Genomic DNA, 20,499 nt, shown 5'->3' with positions numbered 1-20,499 from the left:
ACATCGCCAGTCCTTAAACATGACCGTAATTACTGAAAAGGCTATGCGTGATATAAGCAGATGGTGTCTATTTTGCCTGAGCGTTTTATTGCATGTATTTGTTAGAAGTTAAATAACGTTTTTAATATAAATTTCATTCATTGGCGATCTGAATTCATACTTAATTAATGTTTCTCTTTCAAACACAACATCGCATATTTGTGCGGTAGTTTGTACTCTATATATTACGATTATCACGCTACCGGGAGCGTGCTATGCGCGTTCGGCCTGGCGTCCACACGAACAGGGAGGCGTCTAGCCATTCATTGGGAGGAAGACGGACAAACAGAGAGAGAGGGGAAGAGCAGTACAAACAGACAGTAGTCAAAGGTGTAGAATCAAAAGCTGGGGTCCAAACTCAGAGGAACAAGTGTCCGACTGGAAGGCAGAATTAGTTAGGTTGAGATGGCGGAGGTAAGCGATGTTTTGATGTCGGTTTTGTCTACAATCCGGGTTCCGAGGCCCGGGGACCGTGTCCACAAAGACGAATGCGCCTTGTCATTTTCTTCTCCGGTGAGTAACCATCTTCTCATCTAACGTTATTGGCTTCGAATTACACCTATTTTATATATGCTTTTTCTTTGGGGATCTTTTTTTATATTTTTATTTGTGTATTACCAGTTATACGGCTGGCTAGGTTGGTAGTTAGCTAGTCATAACGCGTTAGCTAGCTATTGTTAACTCGTTAGCTACTGTAGCTACATTGAGAAACGTTAACCAGCAAGCTAACATCTTTAGCATTCAGCTAACATTAGCTAGCTACTGTAACCAGTGGTTGTCGAATCATTTCCGAATATCGTCATGACCAGTTATCAATGAACTCACAGTAACGATACGTAGTTAGCCAACGTTACCTTTCAAGTTTAACGCTAGTTAGCCAGTTGGCTAACTATAGCTGCCACTTGACGTGTCATTCCAACTGTTTAGCTAACTAAAGTTCACTTGCTAGTTAGCATGCTAGATAATCACACTGTCAGTTGTCATGATGATCTTCAATGCTATGAGTTGGTCGCGTGGAAAACTTCAACTACTGTACGGTTACATTCAATAGGTTGTTGGGTAAACTAGTTACCAAGACAGCCAATGTAATGACTAACCTTAATGTTGTTCTCGCATTATTTTTTTTATAATTAAAAAAAATACATATATATTTTTTTTAGGAGAGTGAAGGAGGCCTGTATGTGTGCATGAACAGTTTCCTTGGGTTCGGCAGCCAGTATGTGGATAGACACCACACCAGGAGTGGACAGCGGGCTTACCTGCACATCTCCCGGACCCGCAAAGCTCCAGTGAGTTACACACGGTTCCTTCAAACCTTTTACTGAAGTCTGGCAGAGTCTAGCCAGCAATAGAGGCACTTGAGGCTTATTGCTCTCTAGACAGTACAAAAGTAATACACCTTTACACAGTATGACTGGGAAGTGGCAGCATCTAATGACAATGTGCCATCAGGCCAGTTCAGCTGTTTTTAATGGCAGCTACTTCTGTTTGGTTTGCTCAACGTCTCTATAAGAAATTATACACTATGAATGAACCACCTTTCTTGCGGATGGAGACATTCCACAATTCACAAAATCTGAATGGTCATTTTCCCCAGAAGGAAGATGATGAGAACTCTGGATCCGGTGACCCACCCAAGAAGAAGCCCACCCGATTAGCCATAGGTAAACAGCAGAGTTAACAGTAACACATTTTCAGACGGGCCTATGGCGGGTGCAAAGAACCCCGAAGCAGCCTTCGGGTAGCCTGTGTACCAGTCTGTTTCTACTAACATTCCACTCCCTGTATTCCATGTCATGACGAGCATGTGTTTAGCATATGACACCGAGTGGAATGATAGCTAAACATACTGGTACACAGGCTAGCCTTCAGGGACGCTGACACCAACATTTTCCGTTCTATCCGGTTGTAGCCAAAACTTTCAGAAATGACTCTGCCATGATAGATCAATGAAACTGATATAATGTCTATTTACACTCCTCCTCCTCTCTGTCTCAGGGATCGAGGGAGGGTTCAATGTGGAGCAGGAGCAGTATGAGGAGGAAGTAAAGGTCGTCCTCTTCCCTGATAGACAGGAAGTTACATCCAATGACCTCGCCACCATGCCAGATGTTGTGAGAGAGCGGGTGAGACACTTTAAGGGTGAACACTTAAAGTGCTGCCTCAACTTGGCTAATTATGTCTTAAGTGTTGTGTGTTTGTCTGTGTTTAGAAAGAGGCCCTATCATTGCCATGGGCATGTAGTTTTGAATCCATTCATAGTTAGTGTATGCATCGGAAACTTTTTTTGAAATGGTCAGGGAGATGGAAATTAATTATAATTTTGACACTGCAAATTGACCACAGCTAAGCCCAAAAAGAGATTGAACATAATTGAGACACTATCACTTTTTTATGGAGAGGATTTAGGAACATATTTCCTAAAGTAAACTAATTTTACCTGAATTTAGATTTTTTTTTTGGACCAACTAACTTTGGGGGGACCACTAGCGGGATGGTTTTGTCCCGTGGACAGCCTGTTGTCGACCCCTGCTCTAGGTATTACACTTCATATAGATTGACCATGCATTCTTTTTGTAACCGCTTATAACCTTCTCTATATCCATTTAGGTATCTCTAGCCATGGCAGGGCTGATGTCTGCAGACTCAGTGTCTCACGCCCTGCAGGTGCAGCAGTGGGACGGCGAGGTGCGGGCGGAGTCCCGGCACGCTGTCGAACTCAAGCAGCTCAACAACGGCACCAAGATCCCTCCCAGGTGAGAGGCTTGTTAGGCTCGATTGTTGTTCTGAGCTGGCATTGGCTAGAAAATCACGAGCATTCCAGCGTTAAAGGAACTCAACAATTTAGCTCCTTTTGCATCATAAATGTCCATTCATTTCATCCTTGACTTGAATCATATACAAGGTCTGATGGTGTAATTAATATATTAAATAATGTATGTCAATATTTTAAATAAATGTTTTAGTGAATGTTCATTCTCTGTCAATCAATCTCTCATTCTCCCTCTGTCTTCCTCTCCATCATTCGATGATTCTTCCTTTCTCTCTCTGCCTCTCCCCCTTTCCAACTTTCTCCCTTCGCTCCATCCCTGTCTTCCAGTGGTTGGCGGTGTGAGGTGTGTGACCTGCAGGAGAACCTGTGGATGAACCTGTCGGACGGAAGGGTGTTCTGCGGTCGCAGGTATTTCGATGGGTCCGGGGGGAACAACCATGCCCTCCTGCACTTCCAGCAGACGGGACACCCTCTAGCCGTCAAACTGGGTACCATCACCCCCGACGGCGCAGGTGATGGAAACACAATACGAATACTTGGACACTTGAAACAACACAATTCCGTTTTATTTACCAAGTACTTCTTACTAGTCCCAATATTCCAGCAGTCACAGAATCCATATTGACACCCTTAAATTATTGAAAGGGAACGATTAACAGAACACTGGCAAGGAAAAGGACTTGAAGGAAGTTGTAGCTTGGTTAGAGGCTGTATTCTTTGAGCTTTTGATGTCTGACTTGCTTCTGTGGCCTTTCCAGATGTGTACTCCTATGACGAGGATGATATGGTACTGGATCCAAAGCTCCCCGAACACCTGTCCCACTTTGGCATCGACATGATGACCATGGAAAAGGTACTACTGCCGAAATCAATAAAGATACAGGGTCTCTATGGGCAGGTCCTCTCCTGACTCGTCGTCTTTAGTGACAGATGTTTTCTTTCATGGACTATACTTTTCCGTACTTGCCTTACCGGTGCTTTTAGAGACAAAATGGTGTTCAAAGCTGGCCTGGCCCCATTTTCAATAGCTCATATTTGTGTTATAACAACAAAATTAGAGATGGGACTCTGTGTGATCAGTCCTCTCCATCTGGTTCATCTGTCAGTGTCTTCCCCACTCCCATTCCTTCCCCGTTTCTCCTCTCTCTCCTCGACACCTGTCTTTCCCTCCCTCCCTCCCATGCAGACGGAGCATACGATGACAGAGCTGGAGATAGCGGTGAACCAGCGTGTGGGGGAGTGGGAGGTGATCCAGGAGTCAGGGGCCACCCTGCGGCCTCTGTCGGGCCCCGGCCTCACCGGCATGAAGAACCTGGGCAACAGCTGCTACCTCAACTCGGTCATGCAAGTCCTCTTCACCGTGCCTGACTTCCAGAGCAAGTCAGTAACCGTCTATCACTTCTACCTCTTAGTCTGCGTCCCAGATGCAACCCTATTCCATTTCTAGTGTGCTACTTTTGACCAGGGTCCATTGGCCCTGAGATAAAGAGCAATTGAGACGGATTGTAAAAAGAGTGCTGGAAAATACTCACGAAACCTCTGTCGTGTGTGTGTACCCCGCCTCAGGTACGTCTCAAACATTGACAAGATCTTCAATGAAGCTCCAAGCGACCCCACCCAGGACTTCAAAACCCAAGTGTGAGTTTCCACCAAATGCGTTTTTATTTTTCAGTGTAGCATGCACACACTCACGCAAGCTTAACGTTGTTATCCATTTTGCGTCAAACGGCTTATTAAACCTGCCCTTTCCCAACAACCTTGAGACTACACACACCTGTGTCTGGAAGTATCACAGTGTCAGGGTTATAACACACACGTGTATTCCAAGCTAGTCACACTGGCATACAAATGTTAATGGCACAAACATTGGCACTGTGAGATGCATGTGTTATGTTTGGATGGACAGTAGGTCCTTGTCTGAAGGCCAGCCTTTCTCCACAAGATGTCACTAACTGTTCACTTATCTGAGAAAAAAACTATCCATTTCTATGGCCAAGACTAGCATTAGATAAGATACGGGGATGGTAATCGTTAGCACTTATTTTTAAGTATTTGGGGGGGGGGGGATGCAAGCCGACCCTGCTGACCAAATCTCCTTCAACACTTTCCCCTAATTTATAAGACTGTTTAGTTTAAGAAATAGGATTTGTCCGGATAGTTCAGAAATTCCTGTTTTTATTATCATCTATTTATACATCTTAAATTGACTTTATTCCAATGTTGTTTTGGTGTTCAACATCTCTTCCTTATTTCAGAGCAAAGCTGGGCTATGGTCTGTTGTCGGGCGAGTATTCCAAACCAGCCCCTGACCCAGGAGAGGGTTCTGAACCCAGCTCTGAACCCAGAGTAAGTGAATGGAAAGTGCAAGAAGATTGTTCAGAAGTTTTTCTTAAGTCAGAATGCCAGCAACCGTAGCACTGGCGCCTCAAACACCCGTCTCCAAACATGACAAGGTTTTTACAGTTGTGTTTACATTGTCTAAATAACCATTTTTTGATTTCCAGGGTGACCAGGTTGGCATAGCAGCGCGTATGTTCAAAGCACTTGTTGGGCGGGGCCACCCGGAGTTCTCCACCAATCGACAACAAGACGCCCAGGAGTTCTTATTACACTTCATTAATATGGTGGAGGTAAAGTCTTTCCATCTTCTGTCATCAGTCCCCCCCTCCTGTTGTCCCCCCTTTTCTTAGTTTTGTTTTATTAACTACCTCAGAGAAACTGTCGTTCGGGGGTGAACCCATCTGAAGCCTTCCGTTTCCTGGTAGAGGAGAGGATCGTGTGTCAGCAGTCACAGAAAGCAAAGTACACGCAGAGGGTGGACTACATCCTCCAGCTACCTGTGCCCATGGACCAGGCCACCAACACAGGTGAGGGGCTCATGGGAAATGTAGTTTGTTATTGTCAATTCCCTTGGTTTTTATTGAAGCCTCGTTAAATAAGTCAACCAACAAGTTTTTACAAGTCAAATATATTCTTCACAAAATAACATTTATGTAAATTGAATACATCAATTATCCCTCTCTCTATCAGAGGAGCTGCAGGAAGCTGAGCGTCGGCGTGAGGAGGCAGACTCGTCGGGAGCCCCTCCCCCCGCGCCAGTGCGCGCCTGTATCCCATTCACAGCGTGCATGGCGGCTCTCAGCGAACCGGAGACGCTCACAGACTTCTGGAGCTCCGCCGCGCAGGCCAAGACCACCGCCACCAAGTATGACAACGCACACGATTCACTCAGTCTGTCAATCTATCAATCAGTTTCCCAGTCAATGAAATGTCTTTCCCAACTCCAGTCCACGAGCACCCACAACGGCACACATTTTTGTAATAGCCCCGGACAGGCACGCCTGATTCAACTTGTCATCAAGCCCTCAATGAGTTGAATCAGGTGAGCTTGTCTGGGGGTCCAACAAAAACGTGTGCTGTACTAGGGGACTGGAGTTGGAAAACTCTGAATTAAATCATCCAATCAATGCATTTTCCAAGGGAAAATGTAGTTTGTAATTAGTCTCGCTCCTGCTTCATCCCTCTTTCAGGACCACCCGCTTTGCCTCTTTCCCTGACCACATGGTTATCCAGGTTAAGAAGTTCACTTTTGGACAGGACTGGGTCCCCAAGAAACTAGGTGAGTAAGTCTGCTCTGCACACAGTGTAAACAAGGTCGACATGATCTTCTGTATTGAATACCATTTTATTTTCATTTACATACACATGCAACATCTACATCTGTGGGTTATCAGACCGACATCGGTTCAATTCAAGTGGGAAATTCCGTTGTAGTTGCTTGACAAGTCCAAGGAACCACACATTTTTAAATTACTTTTCCATTAATGTGAGAACTGAAATGTGGGATGAATGTGGCACAGTTCCTGTCAACTAAATAGATGTTTGTTTGTCCCTGCAGACGTGAGCATCGACGTTCCCGACACGCTGGACCTGACTGCGCTCCGTGGGACCGGCCAGCAGCCGGGGGAGGAGCTTCTGCCAGAGGTGGCCCCACCCCCTCTCATGACCCCTGACGTGGAGGTCAAAGGTATCCTGGGTTCCCACGGCAATGAGGAGGACGACTCGCTCTACTCCCCACTACTGTGTCAGTCTCTCTCCTTTCTGATCTTTCCTTCCTTCGTTCCGTTGTCATATTTTCCTTTTCTTCTTTCCCTCTTATGTTTTCTCCATGTTTTTGTGTTTACACCTTTTTGAAATTTGGTTTTGTATTTTCAGTGAGGTGATGTGAGTTATCATTTCAATCCTATGGTGGGAAAGAGACTTGGTTTTGCTCTTATTGTCCAGAATGAGTTTAATGTGGTTTGCCAAAGTGCTTTTATTTCGTTGGCTGTCTCCAAATGTCCAGTTTCTCAGCAGTTGTTAGGACCATTCGTGACATCCGTATTGTTGCCGCTGTCTGTGGAGTGCATCCATATAATTAGACCCTCTCCCCTCCTCGTGCTCTCAGCCCCAGTCCTGGATGACTCTACCGTGTCCCAGTTGTGTGAAATGGGATTCCCACTGGAGGCCTGCAGGAAGGCTGTGTACTATACTGGGAATACTGGAATCGACGCAGCCATGAACTGGGTCATGGGCCACATGGACGACCCAGGTAGGTTCCGGAGGATCAGTTTTGCCAAATATACCGTAAAACACGTGTGTCTGTCATGGAGGGCTATAATTGGGTGGTGTTTGTTGAGAAATGTACACTACCGGTCAAAAAACATTGTAAAATAATAGTGAAGACATCAAAACTATGAAATAACACATGGAATCATGTCGTAACCAAAAACGTGTTAAACAAATCAAAATATATTTTATTTCAGATTCTTCATATAGCCACCCTTTGCCTTGACAGCTTTGCACACTCTTGGCATTCTCTCAACCAGCTTCAGCTGCAATGCTTTTCCAACAGTCTTGAAGGAGTTCCCACATATGCTGAGCACTTGTTGGCTAATTTTCCTTCAATCTGGGGTCCGACTCATCCGAAACCATCTCAGTTTGGTTGAGGTCGGGTGATTGTCGATGCCAGGTCATCTGGTGCAGCACTTCATCACACTACTTCTTGGTCAAATAGCCCTTACACAGCCTGGTGGTGTGTTGGGTCGTTGTCCTGTTGAAAAACAAATGATAGTCCAACTAAGCGCAAACCAGGTGGGATGACGTTTCGCTGCAGGATGCTGTGGTAGCCATGCTGGTTAAGTGTGCCTTGAATTCTAAATAAATCAATGACAGTGTCACCAACAAAGCACCATAACACCTCCATGCTTTACGGTGGGAACCACACATGCGGAGATCATCAGTTCACCCAAACTGCGTGTAACGGTTTTGACTTGAGGTTATTGTTTATAGGGGTGCCAGGTAGGTTATGCCTACCAGGGAAAATATTGATTCCTCCTTTTGTTTTGGGAGGGAATGAGTCCCATCTGGTCCGTCAAGTCTACACCAATACAAAGGACTCATGTAAGAGTCAGGATGGACATTCACTTTTCATAAACCCTTAAAACATTAGAAATAGCTTCAAAACAGCTGTATTCTTTTGTGTGGGTTGTATTACCAACATAAATGTTCACACACATAATAAAACAAACAAGCTCTGGTTCCTCAAAAGTCCAGTACCTCTGGCCTACAAGAGTCCAGCCCGGTAAAGGAGTTCAGGGAACTCAAGTGACCTTAGTCACGCAATGTTTGTCCATTCATAAAAGTGTAGAGTAAACCCAGTCTCAATCATACAATCAATAACTCTTTTACCACACAACGATAAAGAGTATCAATTCTCAATAAGTGTTCAACTACAAGTGACCACATAAATCATCACGGTATACATCACACTAAAACAAATTAAATACCGTATGCAATATAGTTGTAGTCAATCGGTCAGTCAGACAATCCAATCCGCCAACAGATCTCCAGCTGAGAAAGGCCACGACGAAACAGCTGAGACCAACTGAGATGTGTAGTTCAAAGGAAGAAATGAGTGGTTCCGGGTTAAAGTTGAGATAAGGCTACAAAGCACACTTTTTAAATACAACAAAACAAACGGAGTAAAGAAGCTTCGGAACTGATGGTTGAACACATTCGCACCACCATCACAACCCCACTTTTGCGCAGCTGATGCTGGCTATTTAATTGGGAATTAAAGGGGAAGCGCCCTATTGGAAGTAGAAGCACTGAGACTGTTCAGACAAATTCAGGGCCGTCTCACAAAGACACAGCGGTTTGAACCAAAAATCTCAAATTTGGACGCCAGACCAAAAGACAGATTTCCAACGGTCTAATGTCCATTGCTTGTGTTTCTTGGCCCAAGGAAGTCTCTTCTTCTTAATTATGTCCTTTAATAGTGGGTTCTTTGCAGCAATTTGACCATGAAGACCAGATTCACATAGTCTCCTCTGATCAGTTGATGTTGAGATGTGTCTCTTACTTGAACTCTGTGAAGCATTTATTTGGACTGCAATTTCTGAGGCTGGTAATTCGAATGAACTTACCCTCTGAAGCAGAGTTAACTCTGGGTCTTCCTTTCCTGTGGCGGTCCTCTTGAGAGCCAGATTCATCATAGCCCTTGATGGTTTTTGCGACTGCACTTGACGAAACTTTCAAAGTTCTTGAAATGTTCCTTATTGACTGACCTTCATGTCTGAAAGTAATGATGGACTTTCGTTTCTCTTTTGCTTATTTGAGCTGTTCTTGCCATAATATGGACTTAATCTTTTACCAAATAGGGCTATCCGCTTGCTATTTGAAGAATCTCAAATATAAAATATATTTTTGATTTGTTGAACACTTTTTTTTCTTTGGTTACTACATGATTCCGTATGTGTTATTTCATAGTTTGATGTCTTTACTATTCTACAATGTAGAAAATAGCAAAAATAAAGAAAAAAACCTTGGAATGAGTAGGTGTTATAAAGCATAAGTTAAATGGTATGGACTGCCATGTGTTTGAACGTGAAGTAGAACCAGTTCATAATTTCCAGCAACGTTGTTACTCATGTTTTACAATGGTAATTTCACGACAGCATGTAATTGATTTCATTATGTACATTATATTCACGTTCCCACCCCCTCTGTGATTGGCTGCAGATTTCTCCGCTCCCTTGGTGTTGCCGGGCACAAGCTCCGCTCCCGGGACCACGCCCACAGAGAGCATTTCTGAGGAGCACCTAGCAACCATCGTCTCCATGGGCTTCAGCCGAGACCAGGCCACGCGAGCACTGAGGGCCACGGTGAGACGGTGGTTCCCTTAACATTACTATGAATTTAATAAACTCCCCTTCATGTCTAGCACTGCTGTAGTGACCGAACTCCTTGATGTTGGTTTAAAAAATAATACAAAAACTGCAGAGAGATTTCGCACATGCTCAGTAGCTGTATTCACCTCGTGGAATTTACAGGTATGATTAGACCTTTGGCACAATATACTCTATTCTAGCACACAGTTGACGTTCACACATACATTCTTCATTTGTGCTGCTGGTCAGGTCTCCAACCTTAAACCAAGTGGTCTCTCCTATCCCTCTCCTCTTCCAGAGTAACGTCCTAGAGCGCGCCGTGGACTGGATCTTCTCCCACCTGGATGATCTAGAGTCCATGGAGGTTTCGGAGGGGGGCCGCTCGGCCGCCGAGAGCGAGGGGTACAGGGAGCCCCCTCCTGGGCCTAAAGTCCGAGACGGACCCGGCAGTAAGTCAACAGCGAGAGGAAGGGAGTGGGTCCAGTTTGAGTTGGACGTTTGAACATATTTTAATATTCTCTTCAAAGCATCTATGTACGCACTCCCGGAAAACAAAGAATATACTTCATTTTTTCCACCTCAACATTTTATTAGTTAATGATTTACTCTTTGTGGAAAGCATATTACATGTATTTTGACAATGCGCACAGACTCCAAATTGTTGTCTGTCCATGTCTTTCAATTTGAAAAAAACCCTGTATTCAAGTTTATGTCAAATTGCAGTATAGATTCACTGTCACTGATGTCTCTACTATGTGCATCTTCCCTTTTCTCCTCTATCCTCCTCTCCCTCTCTTCCAGAGTATGAACTGTTTGCCTTCATCAGTCACATGGGCACGAGCACTATGTGTGGCCACTACGTCTGCCACATCAAGAAGGACCAACAGTAAGCGCCATTCTCTCTCCATTTGATATAGAAGAAACCACTCCTTTTATAAATGAATGTCATTCGACTTAATGCCCACTTCTGTGGTGCACGGTGTTGCTATTGAGATTCTGTGGTTATAACAATCTAGACAAAGCTTTAAAATGCTTTTTTCTTGTTTTCTCATGTCTGTCTTTTTTCCTCTTCTCTCTCTCTCTCTCGCTCTCTCTCTCAGGTGGGTTATCTTTAACGATCAGAAAGTGTGTGCCTCAGAGAAGCCGCCCAAGGACCTGGGTTACCTCTACTTCTACCGGAGAGTCACCGAGTGAACGGAGGGGGGCAGAGTTTCACTTAGGGAGGGGAAGAGGGTCGCCAACATGCACATATACACACTGTCACACACTGAGCTACTAAGAATGCTCTGACACACGCTTCTGAACTGACAAATGTAGGGTTTAAATAAATACACTTTTCCCACAGCTATGTACGCAGACACAGGCAAGTGGAATGGATGGGGTGTTTTTAAAGGAGAAGTTTTTCCCCCATTTCCCCCCCCCCCCCTCCACTTTTTTACAAACACAGTAGTGTTGGTGGAAGGCTGCTGGTGTATTCACCCCTTCTAAGTCTATACTCATCTTGCAACTGACACCAATCAACTCGTGATAGATACTGGTAATCATTATACAGTGTCTATGGCAACAATGCCCCCCCCCCCCCTTCCCTGAACAACATGCCACTTATTGACTAGCATCCATTGTATTGTTATTGCTTCTTAAGCCAAGCACTGCCTCCCTTCTCTCCCCCTTCTGTGTTCCAACATGGCATTTTCATAAGTTTGGCAATCCACAGTAATAGAGAGGAAAAAGTTAATAAAATACAAAAAAATAAAACTAGTATTTAAAAAAAAAAAAAAAAAAAACTAAATAAAGTAAAATAAAAACTAAACAGGTTGTTCTTTCAAGTGTGGTGAGGGTGATATCTGGCTGTTTTTTGTTTATTTTGCTCAAATGAATTCCTTTGTTACTTCTGCTCTGACAAATAAAGATGTCTTTGTGCCGCCCCTGCTTGTTGTGTGATTGTCTTGAGATGGATGTGACTAGTGGCCATGCTGCGCTGGGTCCTTATATTCAGGCTCTCGCTGAGGAGCCGGGGATACCAGGTTAGTCATGGTGCTCCGCACTGGCATCAGGCCACAGACTCAACATCTTCCAGAGGGCTGTTACGTGCCAGTGACAAGTAGTGAGAGTGCAACCATAGGTCTTGTCTTCATCACAGGGTGGGAGTGGGATCATTGTTGTGGGGGTTAATTGGTTGATATCATTTACACCTGCCACCATACTACATTTTGGCTCATTTTATGTTTGCTGCTCCTATGCTCTTCTAACAACTAATTTAGTAGGCTTTCAGGTGTGTATATCTTCATGGCCACATGCCTGGAAGACCCAAGGCCATCTCATTGAATATCAGTTTTGCCATTCAATTTATTTTGATGATAAGCCAGAAAAAATATAATATCCTACTTTTATTTGGTTTAATAGCGTGGTTTTATAAGGTACACTTTTATTAAAGTAGCCTACTATTGATAATGCAAAAGCACATACTATATTTACATGAGACGTTTAAGTGGTATTACTGTCAAATTCACGTCATAAAGGATAATCACAAAAAAAGTATGTCACGATACTGGTTAGTTATATGCAGTCATTTTGCGCAAATGCAATGTTTCCCATATACAGCACATTTTGCAGATTGGACTTTTAGTAAGGAGCCTATTTCCTATGAAGTTGGGTCACTGGTGGAAGGTGAATACAGAATCAAATAAGGAGTTTGCAAAGAAGGCGCAGGCAAGTAGCATGCGTAAACCCACAATATTTCCAAAGTGCATACGCTTTTCTCGATCTCTTCCGCTCGACTCCGTCACTATCCTCAAAGCATACTCATTAGTGTATTTTCGCGAAAGGACAAAGTGTTTTTTTTCTCAGATTTTTGTAACCTAAAACGTTTTGAGAATCAATTTCAGGTGAATTACAAATCAGATCAGGTAATATTAATGTTCCCATATGCTTGTAGGAACTAGTTCCGTTGCTTTTTTTTACCCAGAGAGGAGAGGAGCTTTATTCTTTTTATTTCGTGGGAAATGTTGAAGGGAGAGGAGAAGGATAATCAACTTTTACCGGTTGGATTTAGACACAAATATAATTTTAAAAATGATATTACATTTCTCCAGAAATATGTTTTACAAATATGCAAATTAGGCAGTATATCATATTTGCATATTGCGCAGATCCATTTTTCTGGACGAAACCAGCCTAAATATTTTTAAATAGTCATTTTGTATAGACACTCCCGGACCGGACTAAAATTTGATTAACGCAGATGCTTCTTAGTTGGGGTGTGGGAAGAGTGACTTAGACTACCAAACGCCTATTTAGACCGAATCACAATCTCTTCAAAGTAAGTTACTAAACATAGTCAGTCCAGTTTGTGACATTCTCTATGAAATGGACATTTAAATGATCTGTCATTTAATGTAGTGAGCTTTTGAAAATATTGATGTATGTCGATTTTAAAGTGTTTAAAAGGCATTAAAATGTTTATGATGGTAGTATGATTAACTAAAGAAAAGCTCAATTATCATCAAGTTTTGAAAATACAAATATTATCTGACCAAAACAACAACAAATCTCAAAACTGATAGGTAGGTGCAAAAATGTCATTTCAGCCTGGCCTTAAAACTGTTGAATCACCACAATCATCAGTAGGTTATTATAATGTTCCATAACACACAAAGACATTTTTTTTTAAAGAATAGCTACAGCAAATGAATAGCTCTTGATCAATAGTACATCGATGAGATATTATAGGATAGGCTCTTATCGAGCAGGCATCTATGTTTTTAGCCATGTTCTTATTTGTTAGGCTACTTCTTTGCCAATAAATCAACCATAGATTGATTAACAGCCTATTCAATAGCCTACACAATATCCAACAGTAATGGCCTGTCGCCTATCACTGTTTGTGAGTTAATCCGAGTGAGATGATACACCATGATACGAATATAAGAATTATTATGCAATTTTGTCAAATGTTTCATTTGATTACAGGTGGTTCATAATAAAGATGATTAGTACATTTTAAAGTAGCCTATAATTCACATCTGTGAATAGCATGGCATTCAGATATAGGCTTTGTGGAATAATTGAATATTTTAAAGGTATCAAAGATAGTGTTAAGAATTACATCGATATCAAACACCTGATAAAGTATGAAATGCGGATTTCAAGTAGGCATACGGTATCATTATAAATACATGGGTCTTCATTTAATTAAGTTGCTCAAGCAAAAGGTGAATGTTGGTGGTAAAGTGGTGGTAAAGCATTGCCCTAACTACGAATACAGCTCTAATAAATTAAGTTATTACGATCAATCTGAATTAAACAAATAGTGAAAATGAGTTAATTATATATAATTACTATTTACTAAAACAATTGTGGGGTGATAGATCACTTGTTGTTATTCAATAAACCATCTTCAGAAGGATATCATTCTTGAAGATATGTAACTAATATTATACTGTAAATTAGAATATTTACCACCTTTGTTGTCGATTTTCAGTTAATTTATTTACTGGGACTTCTATCCCTGATCTATGAGGTAAGGCACAAAGTTATTTGTATTTTGCTTTGATATTGACTAATGATTTTCATATTTGAGTGTTTCGATAATAATGTTGATGATGATTATACATATTTATATACTCAATCACAGTTCATTACAAACGTTTTTCTTGTTATCGGTTAGAGAGGCCTATATGCGTATTCATGCTATTATATATAGATCTACCTGTTATTGAAATGTGTCAAATGTTTGGAGTAAGTTCTGAAAATAATGAAAAGATAGAAAATAATCTAGCCCTGCTCAGAAAACTATCATCACATCTCTAGTCATGCAAAGAAACATTTGACTCTTGACTTTTTTTCACAGATGTTTTAGTTTTTTATACATATATAAATGTTAGAGAGAGAGAGAGAGAGAGAGAGGAAGTAGCCATGTGGTTAGAAACCACAGGTTCGCTCAAACAGAAGCACATGTAAGAACATCAAGTCTAGATTAAACTCTACTTAGAAATGTACCTAAGCCAAACAAAGATCATTTTTATAGAATATATTTGACATTTTATATTTTTCAAAACGGTCAAAATCTCTCCTTAAAATGTTCTATGCATTTAGACTGCATGAACGTAATTTCAATTTGCATTCCAGATTTCAGATAAAAGGTCCAATATGAAGACTTTATCCTGGTTTGTGTTCGGTGGGTAAAGATCTACACTACATGATTGAAATGTTAAAATGTTGTATTCATTTTACTCTTACTTTTACCCGCACGTGCGCGCACACACACACACACACACACACACACACACACACACACACACACACACACACACACACACACACACACACACACACACACACACACCCTTCTCTTCTCTCTCTTTCTATTAAACTCAAAGGGCTTTATTGGCATGGGAAACATTGCCAAAGCAAGTGGAATAGACAATAAACAAAAGGGAAATAAACAAGGGAAATAATACAATCAGAAATTAACAGTAAACATTACACTCACAAAAGTTTTAAAATAATATATACATTTCAAATTTTATATTATTGGCTATGTACAGTGTTGTAACAATGTGCAAATAGTTCAAGTATGAAAGGGAAAAGAAATAAACAGATACTTCTCTCTCTATCCATTACATTTCAAATCAGTATGCTTTATTGAAATGGAAAGTTAATAATATATTATAATTCTAGTAACAGAAGTACTTTAATAATCATAAAGTGATTGCAGTACTCTCTCTCTCTCTCTCTCTCTCTCTCTCTCTCTCTCTCTCTCTCTCTCTCTCTCTCTCTCTCTCCCTCTCTGTCTCCGCTCAGCCCTGTTTATTCTCCATGTGGTGGGTGAGGTGATCTACAAGAGAATTGGTCTGCCTGTCAATATTGATTGTGGAGTCAAGACGTCTAACAAGGATATGGAGTGGAGTCATAAAGCTGTGGGTGGAAGTAAATCTGTGCTGATCGTGGATTATTTTGGGAAGAATGGCAAAGAGCGGAAAGGTGGATAGAAAAGAGCTCATTACAAAGAAATCAATTGGTTATTTCATGGAAAAAGGGGTGGCAGGGTAGCCTAGTGTTTAGAGCTTTGGACTACTAACCAAAAGGTTGCAAGTTCAAAACTGAGCTGACAAGGTACAAATCTGTTGTTCTTCCCATGAACAGCCAGTGAACCCACTGTTCCTAGGCTGTCATTGAAAATAAGAATTTTTACTGAACTGCCTAGTTAAATAAAAAAAGTAGCACTAAAAATAAGTGTTTCCTAAAATACTGCATAGATCTTATGCCGTAAAACAAATGGTGTTTTGTACGTGTTCATTATAGTCCTTGTCTTTTCCTCATGTCAGGAAATGCTCCCATGGTTGAAAGGGCGAAAGTGAGACGGGACCGACTGGAAATTTCTGCTCTAAATGATGGTGATGCCGGACTTTACATCTGTAAGGTGGACGGGAAAGATATGGATCACAGACTCGACATTGTCACAGGTGTCACTCATCATAGGGTTATGGGGGTGTCCAGCAAGGGAATATGGACACCAGTCCTGCAAACCTGCAGGTTTTATAGCAGTGATAGTGAAGTGATATTATTATTGCTAGTACATTTGAATGACACCACCCAAGCAAATCTGGGTTCAAATACTACTGCTGTATCTGTGCTTGATTGAGCTTCCATGTTGCAATGGAACCAATAGAAACATCTCAAAAGTGCAATCCTTATCCACTTAGCACTCAAGGCAGGCTAAAGCAAATACTCAAAGCATTTAAAAGATTTAAAATTGTATTTGAACCCAGATCTGCACCAGAGGTCAATTCTAATGTCAGAATTCATGTGGCAAAAGCTTCTGTGTTCCCCTTAGACATTTCTCCCTCTGTCTTTTCCCTCCCTATCTTTTCCTCCTCGCTTTCTTTTCATACTCTACCCCTCCCTCTTTATTTTCCCTCTCCCTTCCTCCCTCTCCCTCTCCCCCTTCCCCTGTCTGAACCAGTCAAGGTCCACCCCTCCAATGAACTCAACGAAGGCAACAATGCTATCCTCGAGTGCCAGGTGACAGGAGTGGATCCCTTGCCCAGTGTGGAGTGGGTTAGTCCAGGTGGAAAGGTGGAAGGGGCCCCTGGACGACCTGGCTCTAGGAATGTCTCTTTCAGCTCTGTGGCCCTGTCAGACACAGGAGAATGGACATGTCAGATTACTCAGGATGAGAAGACACACAAAGAGACTCAGACCATCAACGTGAGAAGTAGGTAATAGGTGGTAGCATCCCCAATACAACCATGGCAGTAATGAATATAACAATGCTTTTGTCTTTTCTCTCCCAGGTTTGTTGCCGAACAAGGGGCAAGATGATGGGCAGGGGCACAGTGGACCTAACTCTGATGTAAACACAGTGACTACTTGCCATCACTGTGAGTATCACTACTTTATGAACACTGACTACTGATTCATTGTTTCATTTTCCTCGTGGTAAAGGTATTGGAAGCTCCTACTTTATTCAATCTCTCCTTAACATTGGTCAATTCAGGACGGGAGGAGGGGTTGTTACAAAAAGTAAAACGGTATTGTTTCTCATTAATCTAAAGTGATTCAATAAAATCAATTATTCACAAAAGCAACTATGGTAAATTCTATCCTCACAAGTGTGAACTGACAAATTTCGAGTCAACCGTGCATTGACGTCAATACGGCGATTTTGAGGGTGAGTTGCCACTCCCGAGGTCTTCACTGAGGTGCTCCCTGGTTGTGTGTCTCTCAGGTACCAAAGGCAGCCAGCAGCCCATTGAGGGGGTGCCCATGCTGGGCTTAAGCCTGTGGGTGTGGGTGGCAGTGGGAGCAGGATGCCTGGTGGGGGTCTTACTCCTGGTGACCATTGTTCTCCTGCACCGCAGGAACAAAAGAATGAAGGTGAGGAGACAGTCTAGAGGGGAGGGATCAATGAAAATGTCACTGCCAAACTTATAAACCAAGGTGATCTATAAGCATATGGAGATCAATATATACTTTAAAAAATATATATTGTCAGCGCAATAGAAAGCTGTATCGATCTGCTAATACAGGACTAGTAAAGGCCTAGTGCACTGCAGTTGTGAGAAAAGACAGTATATTATTATTAATATATTTTTTTTAATTCTGATTTTTACAGTGGGTACTGCAGCACACTCAGCACCCATACTTCCCACAGCTATGTCTATAACCCAATTCATTATTGATTTAGTTACGTACAGGTGGAGTGAATGCTTAACAGCAAATGAACGAGAAAGATAATACATGTTTTTCTCCCTCAGAGAAGAGACCGGAAGATGAAGAACATCAGAGTGCCCCTGAAGTCCAACGACTACTGCCAGTGTAACCGGTAGCTACTCTATTGCTCTATCTAGTAGAATCATAGACAAATTTCTGAATTTCTGCACACGGTGTATTCCTGAACAGTCACGTAGACCAGTGGTTTTCAAACCCTCCCCCTTTACAATTTGTTGTAGCTCTGAACTAGCTCACCTGATTTGCCTATTCAAGTGCTTGATGATTAGTTTACAAGTTGAATCAGGTTTGCTACCTATGGAAATAATATTTCAAATACATGGAACTATGTAATATAAAGTAGTTAGTGATACATCGTCAAGTTTAATGTTGTAACACATGTATTTCACAGCACACTAGAGGGTCCACCCTGGAGGACGCAGAGAGAGAAGCCTTCGGCTGGACCACGGCAACAGCGCTGATGGAGCAGAGTATTATGGGCTGGAACATGATTGCTTGACGACAAAGGGTGGATGGAAGAAAGATCGAGAGAGAGAAAATACGTTTTATACAGTTTGTGAGATACAAGGGAGAGAAAGAGAGAGAGGGGGTAATGTAAATGGGCTTATGTCCATTTCAAAAATATGAATGATGAAATGATATAAACTGAAAATCACATGTTGAAGGAGGAAACAAACACTGTTATTCTTACCTATATGTTATTGAATGTCATCTGACGTCTGTCCCGCATTGTCAGAGCTTCCTCTACTGCATTGCATCTTTGTGCTTAGATCATTTTCAATGACCATTCATTTTCACACAAAGCCTGAGACTTACACTGTACGGTTTTAGAATGATTTTGCAATGATTCTTGCTGTGATATTGTTCAGCGTGGCATATTTACAGACGTTACAATTTTGTCAACTTTCATGGCTACTTTTTTTAAATACCCGCTTGTTATGTTATGAATTGATATACCTGTTAAATTAAAGTGTTTTCTTGTTGAAAGGAATACAGATCATATAAAGCATTTGATTTTTTTGTTGGTTTGATTTCAAACATAATATGCACCGCTGAGTCTCGTCTCACTTTGAATGAGAATACGTTTTACTTGAGTCTTTTTGAACACTTACTTCAGACTCCTACTACCTACATTCTAGTGGCGTTGTCAGTGGTTGCGTTTCACTAACTGGCGCAGTGGAGTGCAGACAGCTGTCAGTGACAACGTAGACTCCAACCATGTCGAGTGACGTCTTGGAGTTGTGAGTCCAGTAAAAAAAACAGTGTGTGTGTGTGTGTAATAAAAAAAACAGTGTGTGTGTGTGTGTGTAATAAAAAAAACAGTGTGTATGAGTGTGTAAAAAAAAAGGTGCGCAAATGGTCATACTTGACTAAAAGTAAAGATACCTTTAATAGAAAAGGACTCAAGTAAAAGTGAAAGTCACCCAGTAAAATACTACTTGAGCAAAAGTCTAAAAGTATTAGAAAAAGTCTATTCAATTCAAGTCTAAGCTAACATATGCACTTGTTTTTAAGATGGTCATACCATTGATCGTTTCGAATTTAAGGACCCCTTTAGGTATCAAAAATGATTCTAATTCTATTCTAATTCTGAATCTATTCTGTTTGTATTATTTCATAAAATATTGAATTTGACCTTTACTACTATAGCCCATAGAAACACCTTGAATAACACATTCATAAATGGCAAAAAATATATATTCGTTTTTTTTAAACAAATATTTAACCCCTTATTTTTGTTGGCACAAAAATCTCCAAACCTCCAAACTTCCATTCATTTGTATGGATTACCTTCAGACGAGTCCCGTGACACTCGTGGGGGTCCTAGAGCAAAACGGAGAACACCATCGTGTTCGTTAGAGTCTCCCCTTTCCATATAGTGTTTGTAGACTAAACCGCTCGGACGCTACACACGTTTCTGTGATGTCTTGTGGTCTCACAAACACTGCTGTAGCTCGGCTACATTCCACCGCAGATGTGGAAGGCCGACATAGGCGGATGTGGTGGATTCAGACGCAGCCCCATGCATCTCTAGCTTAATGTTTTTGATGTTTAATTTTTTTTTAAACTTAGATTGATACTTTAGATTGAGTGTCAAAAGTAGAATAATATATACATAATTTAAAAAAGGAAATGTAATTGCTAAAATATACTGCTAAAATATACTTTAAGTAACAAAAGTAAAAGTATAAATCATTTCCAATTCCTTATATTAATTGAACCAGACGGCACCAAGTTCTTGTT

General features: G+C 41.5%; 2 protein-coding genes across 5 annotated transcripts; both read left to right on the top strand.

Moving 5' to 3' along the window:
• The first annotated feature begins 120 nt into the window (after positions 1 to 120).
• LOC118367317 (ubiquitin carboxyl-terminal hydrolase 5-like) lies at positions 121 to 11,948 on the top strand. Of its 3 annotated transcripts, none has more exons than XM_035750649.2 (20): positions 121 to 552; positions 1,200 to 1,328; positions 1,640 to 1,703; positions 2,038 to 2,165; positions 2,650 to 2,795; positions 3,140 to 3,324; positions 3,571 to 3,665; positions 3,999 to 4,192; positions 4,379 to 4,450; positions 5,068 to 5,158; positions 5,317 to 5,442; positions 5,526 to 5,679; positions 5,843 to 6,017; positions 6,343 to 6,431; positions 6,711 to 6,896; positions 7,260 to 7,403; positions 9,875 to 10,017; positions 10,322 to 10,472; positions 10,825 to 10,909; positions 11,124 to 11,948. In XM_035750649.2, the coding sequence occupies exons 1-20, from the start codon at positions 445 to 447 to the stop codon at positions 11,215 to 11,217; spliced, it is 2,559 nt and encodes an 852-aa protein (XP_035606542.1). In that variant the 5' UTR covers positions 121 to 444; the 3' UTR covers positions 11,218 to 11,948. The 3 variants fall into 3 exon arrangements, with proteins under 3 accessions (XP_035606542.1, XP_035606541.1, XP_035606543.1); XM_035750648.2 differs by having other exon boundaries at positions 125 to 552; positions 1,637 to 1,703; XM_035750650.2 differs by having other exon boundaries at positions 131 to 552; positions 1,637 to 1,703; positions 6,711 to 6,839.
• Positions 11,949 to 12,774: 826 nt separating this feature from the next.
• On the top strand, positions 12,775 to 18,839 carry LOC118367316 (uncharacterized). Of its 2 annotated transcripts, none has more exons than XM_035750647.2 (10): positions 12,775 to 12,929; positions 14,504 to 14,542; positions 15,151 to 15,199; positions 15,826 to 16,005; positions 16,350 to 16,487; positions 16,988 to 17,239; positions 17,319 to 17,405; positions 17,753 to 17,901; positions 18,282 to 18,349; positions 18,647 to 18,839. In XM_035750647.2, exons 3-10 carry the CDS (start codon positions 15,172 to 15,174, stop codon positions 18,714 to 18,716), a joined length of 972 nt encoding a protein of 323 aa, XP_035606540.1. In that variant the 5' UTR covers positions 12,775 to 12,929; positions 14,504 to 14,542; positions 15,151 to 15,171; the 3' UTR covers positions 18,717 to 18,839. The 2 variants fall into 2 exon arrangements, with proteins under 2 accessions (XP_035606540.1, XP_035606539.1); XM_035750646.2 differs by lacking the exon at positions 12,775 to 12,929 and adding an exon at positions 12,944 to 13,342.
• Positions 18,840 to 20,499: the final 1,660 nt, after the last annotated feature.

Source organism: Oncorhynchus keta, chromosome 34 (assembly GCF_023373465.1).
Source record: "Oncorhynchus keta strain PuntledgeMale-10-30-2019 chromosome 34, Oket_V2, whole genome shotgun sequence".
NCBI lineage: Eukaryota > Metazoa > Chordata > Actinopteri > Salmoniformes > Salmonidae > Oncorhynchus > Oncorhynchus keta.
This window is presented reverse-complemented; position numbering and strand designations above follow the sequence as displayed.

What these genes read in the sequence shown, in the direction of transcription:
- LOC118367316 (XM_035750647.2), top strand. Translation starts at nt 15,172, where the DNA reads ATGAAGACTTTATCCTGGTTTGTGTTCG. An exon ending in GAATGGCAAAGAGCGGAAAG is followed by an intron (nt 16,006 to 16,349) that starts GTGGATAGAAAA and finishes TCCTCATGTCAG; the next exon opens with GAAATGCTCCCATGGTTGAA. An exon ending in GCAGGAACAAAAGAATGAAG is followed by an intron (nt 17,902 to 18,281) that starts GTGAGGAGACAG and finishes TTTCTCCCTCAG; the next exon opens with AGAAGAGACCGGAAGATGAA.
- LOC118367317 (XM_035750648.2), top strand. Translation starts at nt 445, where the DNA reads ATGGCGGAGGTAAGCGATGTTTTGATGTCGGTTTTGTCTACAATCCGG. An exon ending in GGCACCAAGATCCCTCCCAG is followed by an intron (nt 2,796 to 3,139) that starts GTGAGAGGCTTG and finishes CCTGTCTTCCAG; the next exon opens with TGGTTGGCGGTGTGAGGTGT. An exon ending in CGCGAGCACTGAGGGCCACG is followed by an intron (nt 10,018 to 10,321) that starts GTGAGACGGTGG and finishes CTCCTCTTCCAG; the next exon opens with AGTAACGTCCTAGAGCGCGC.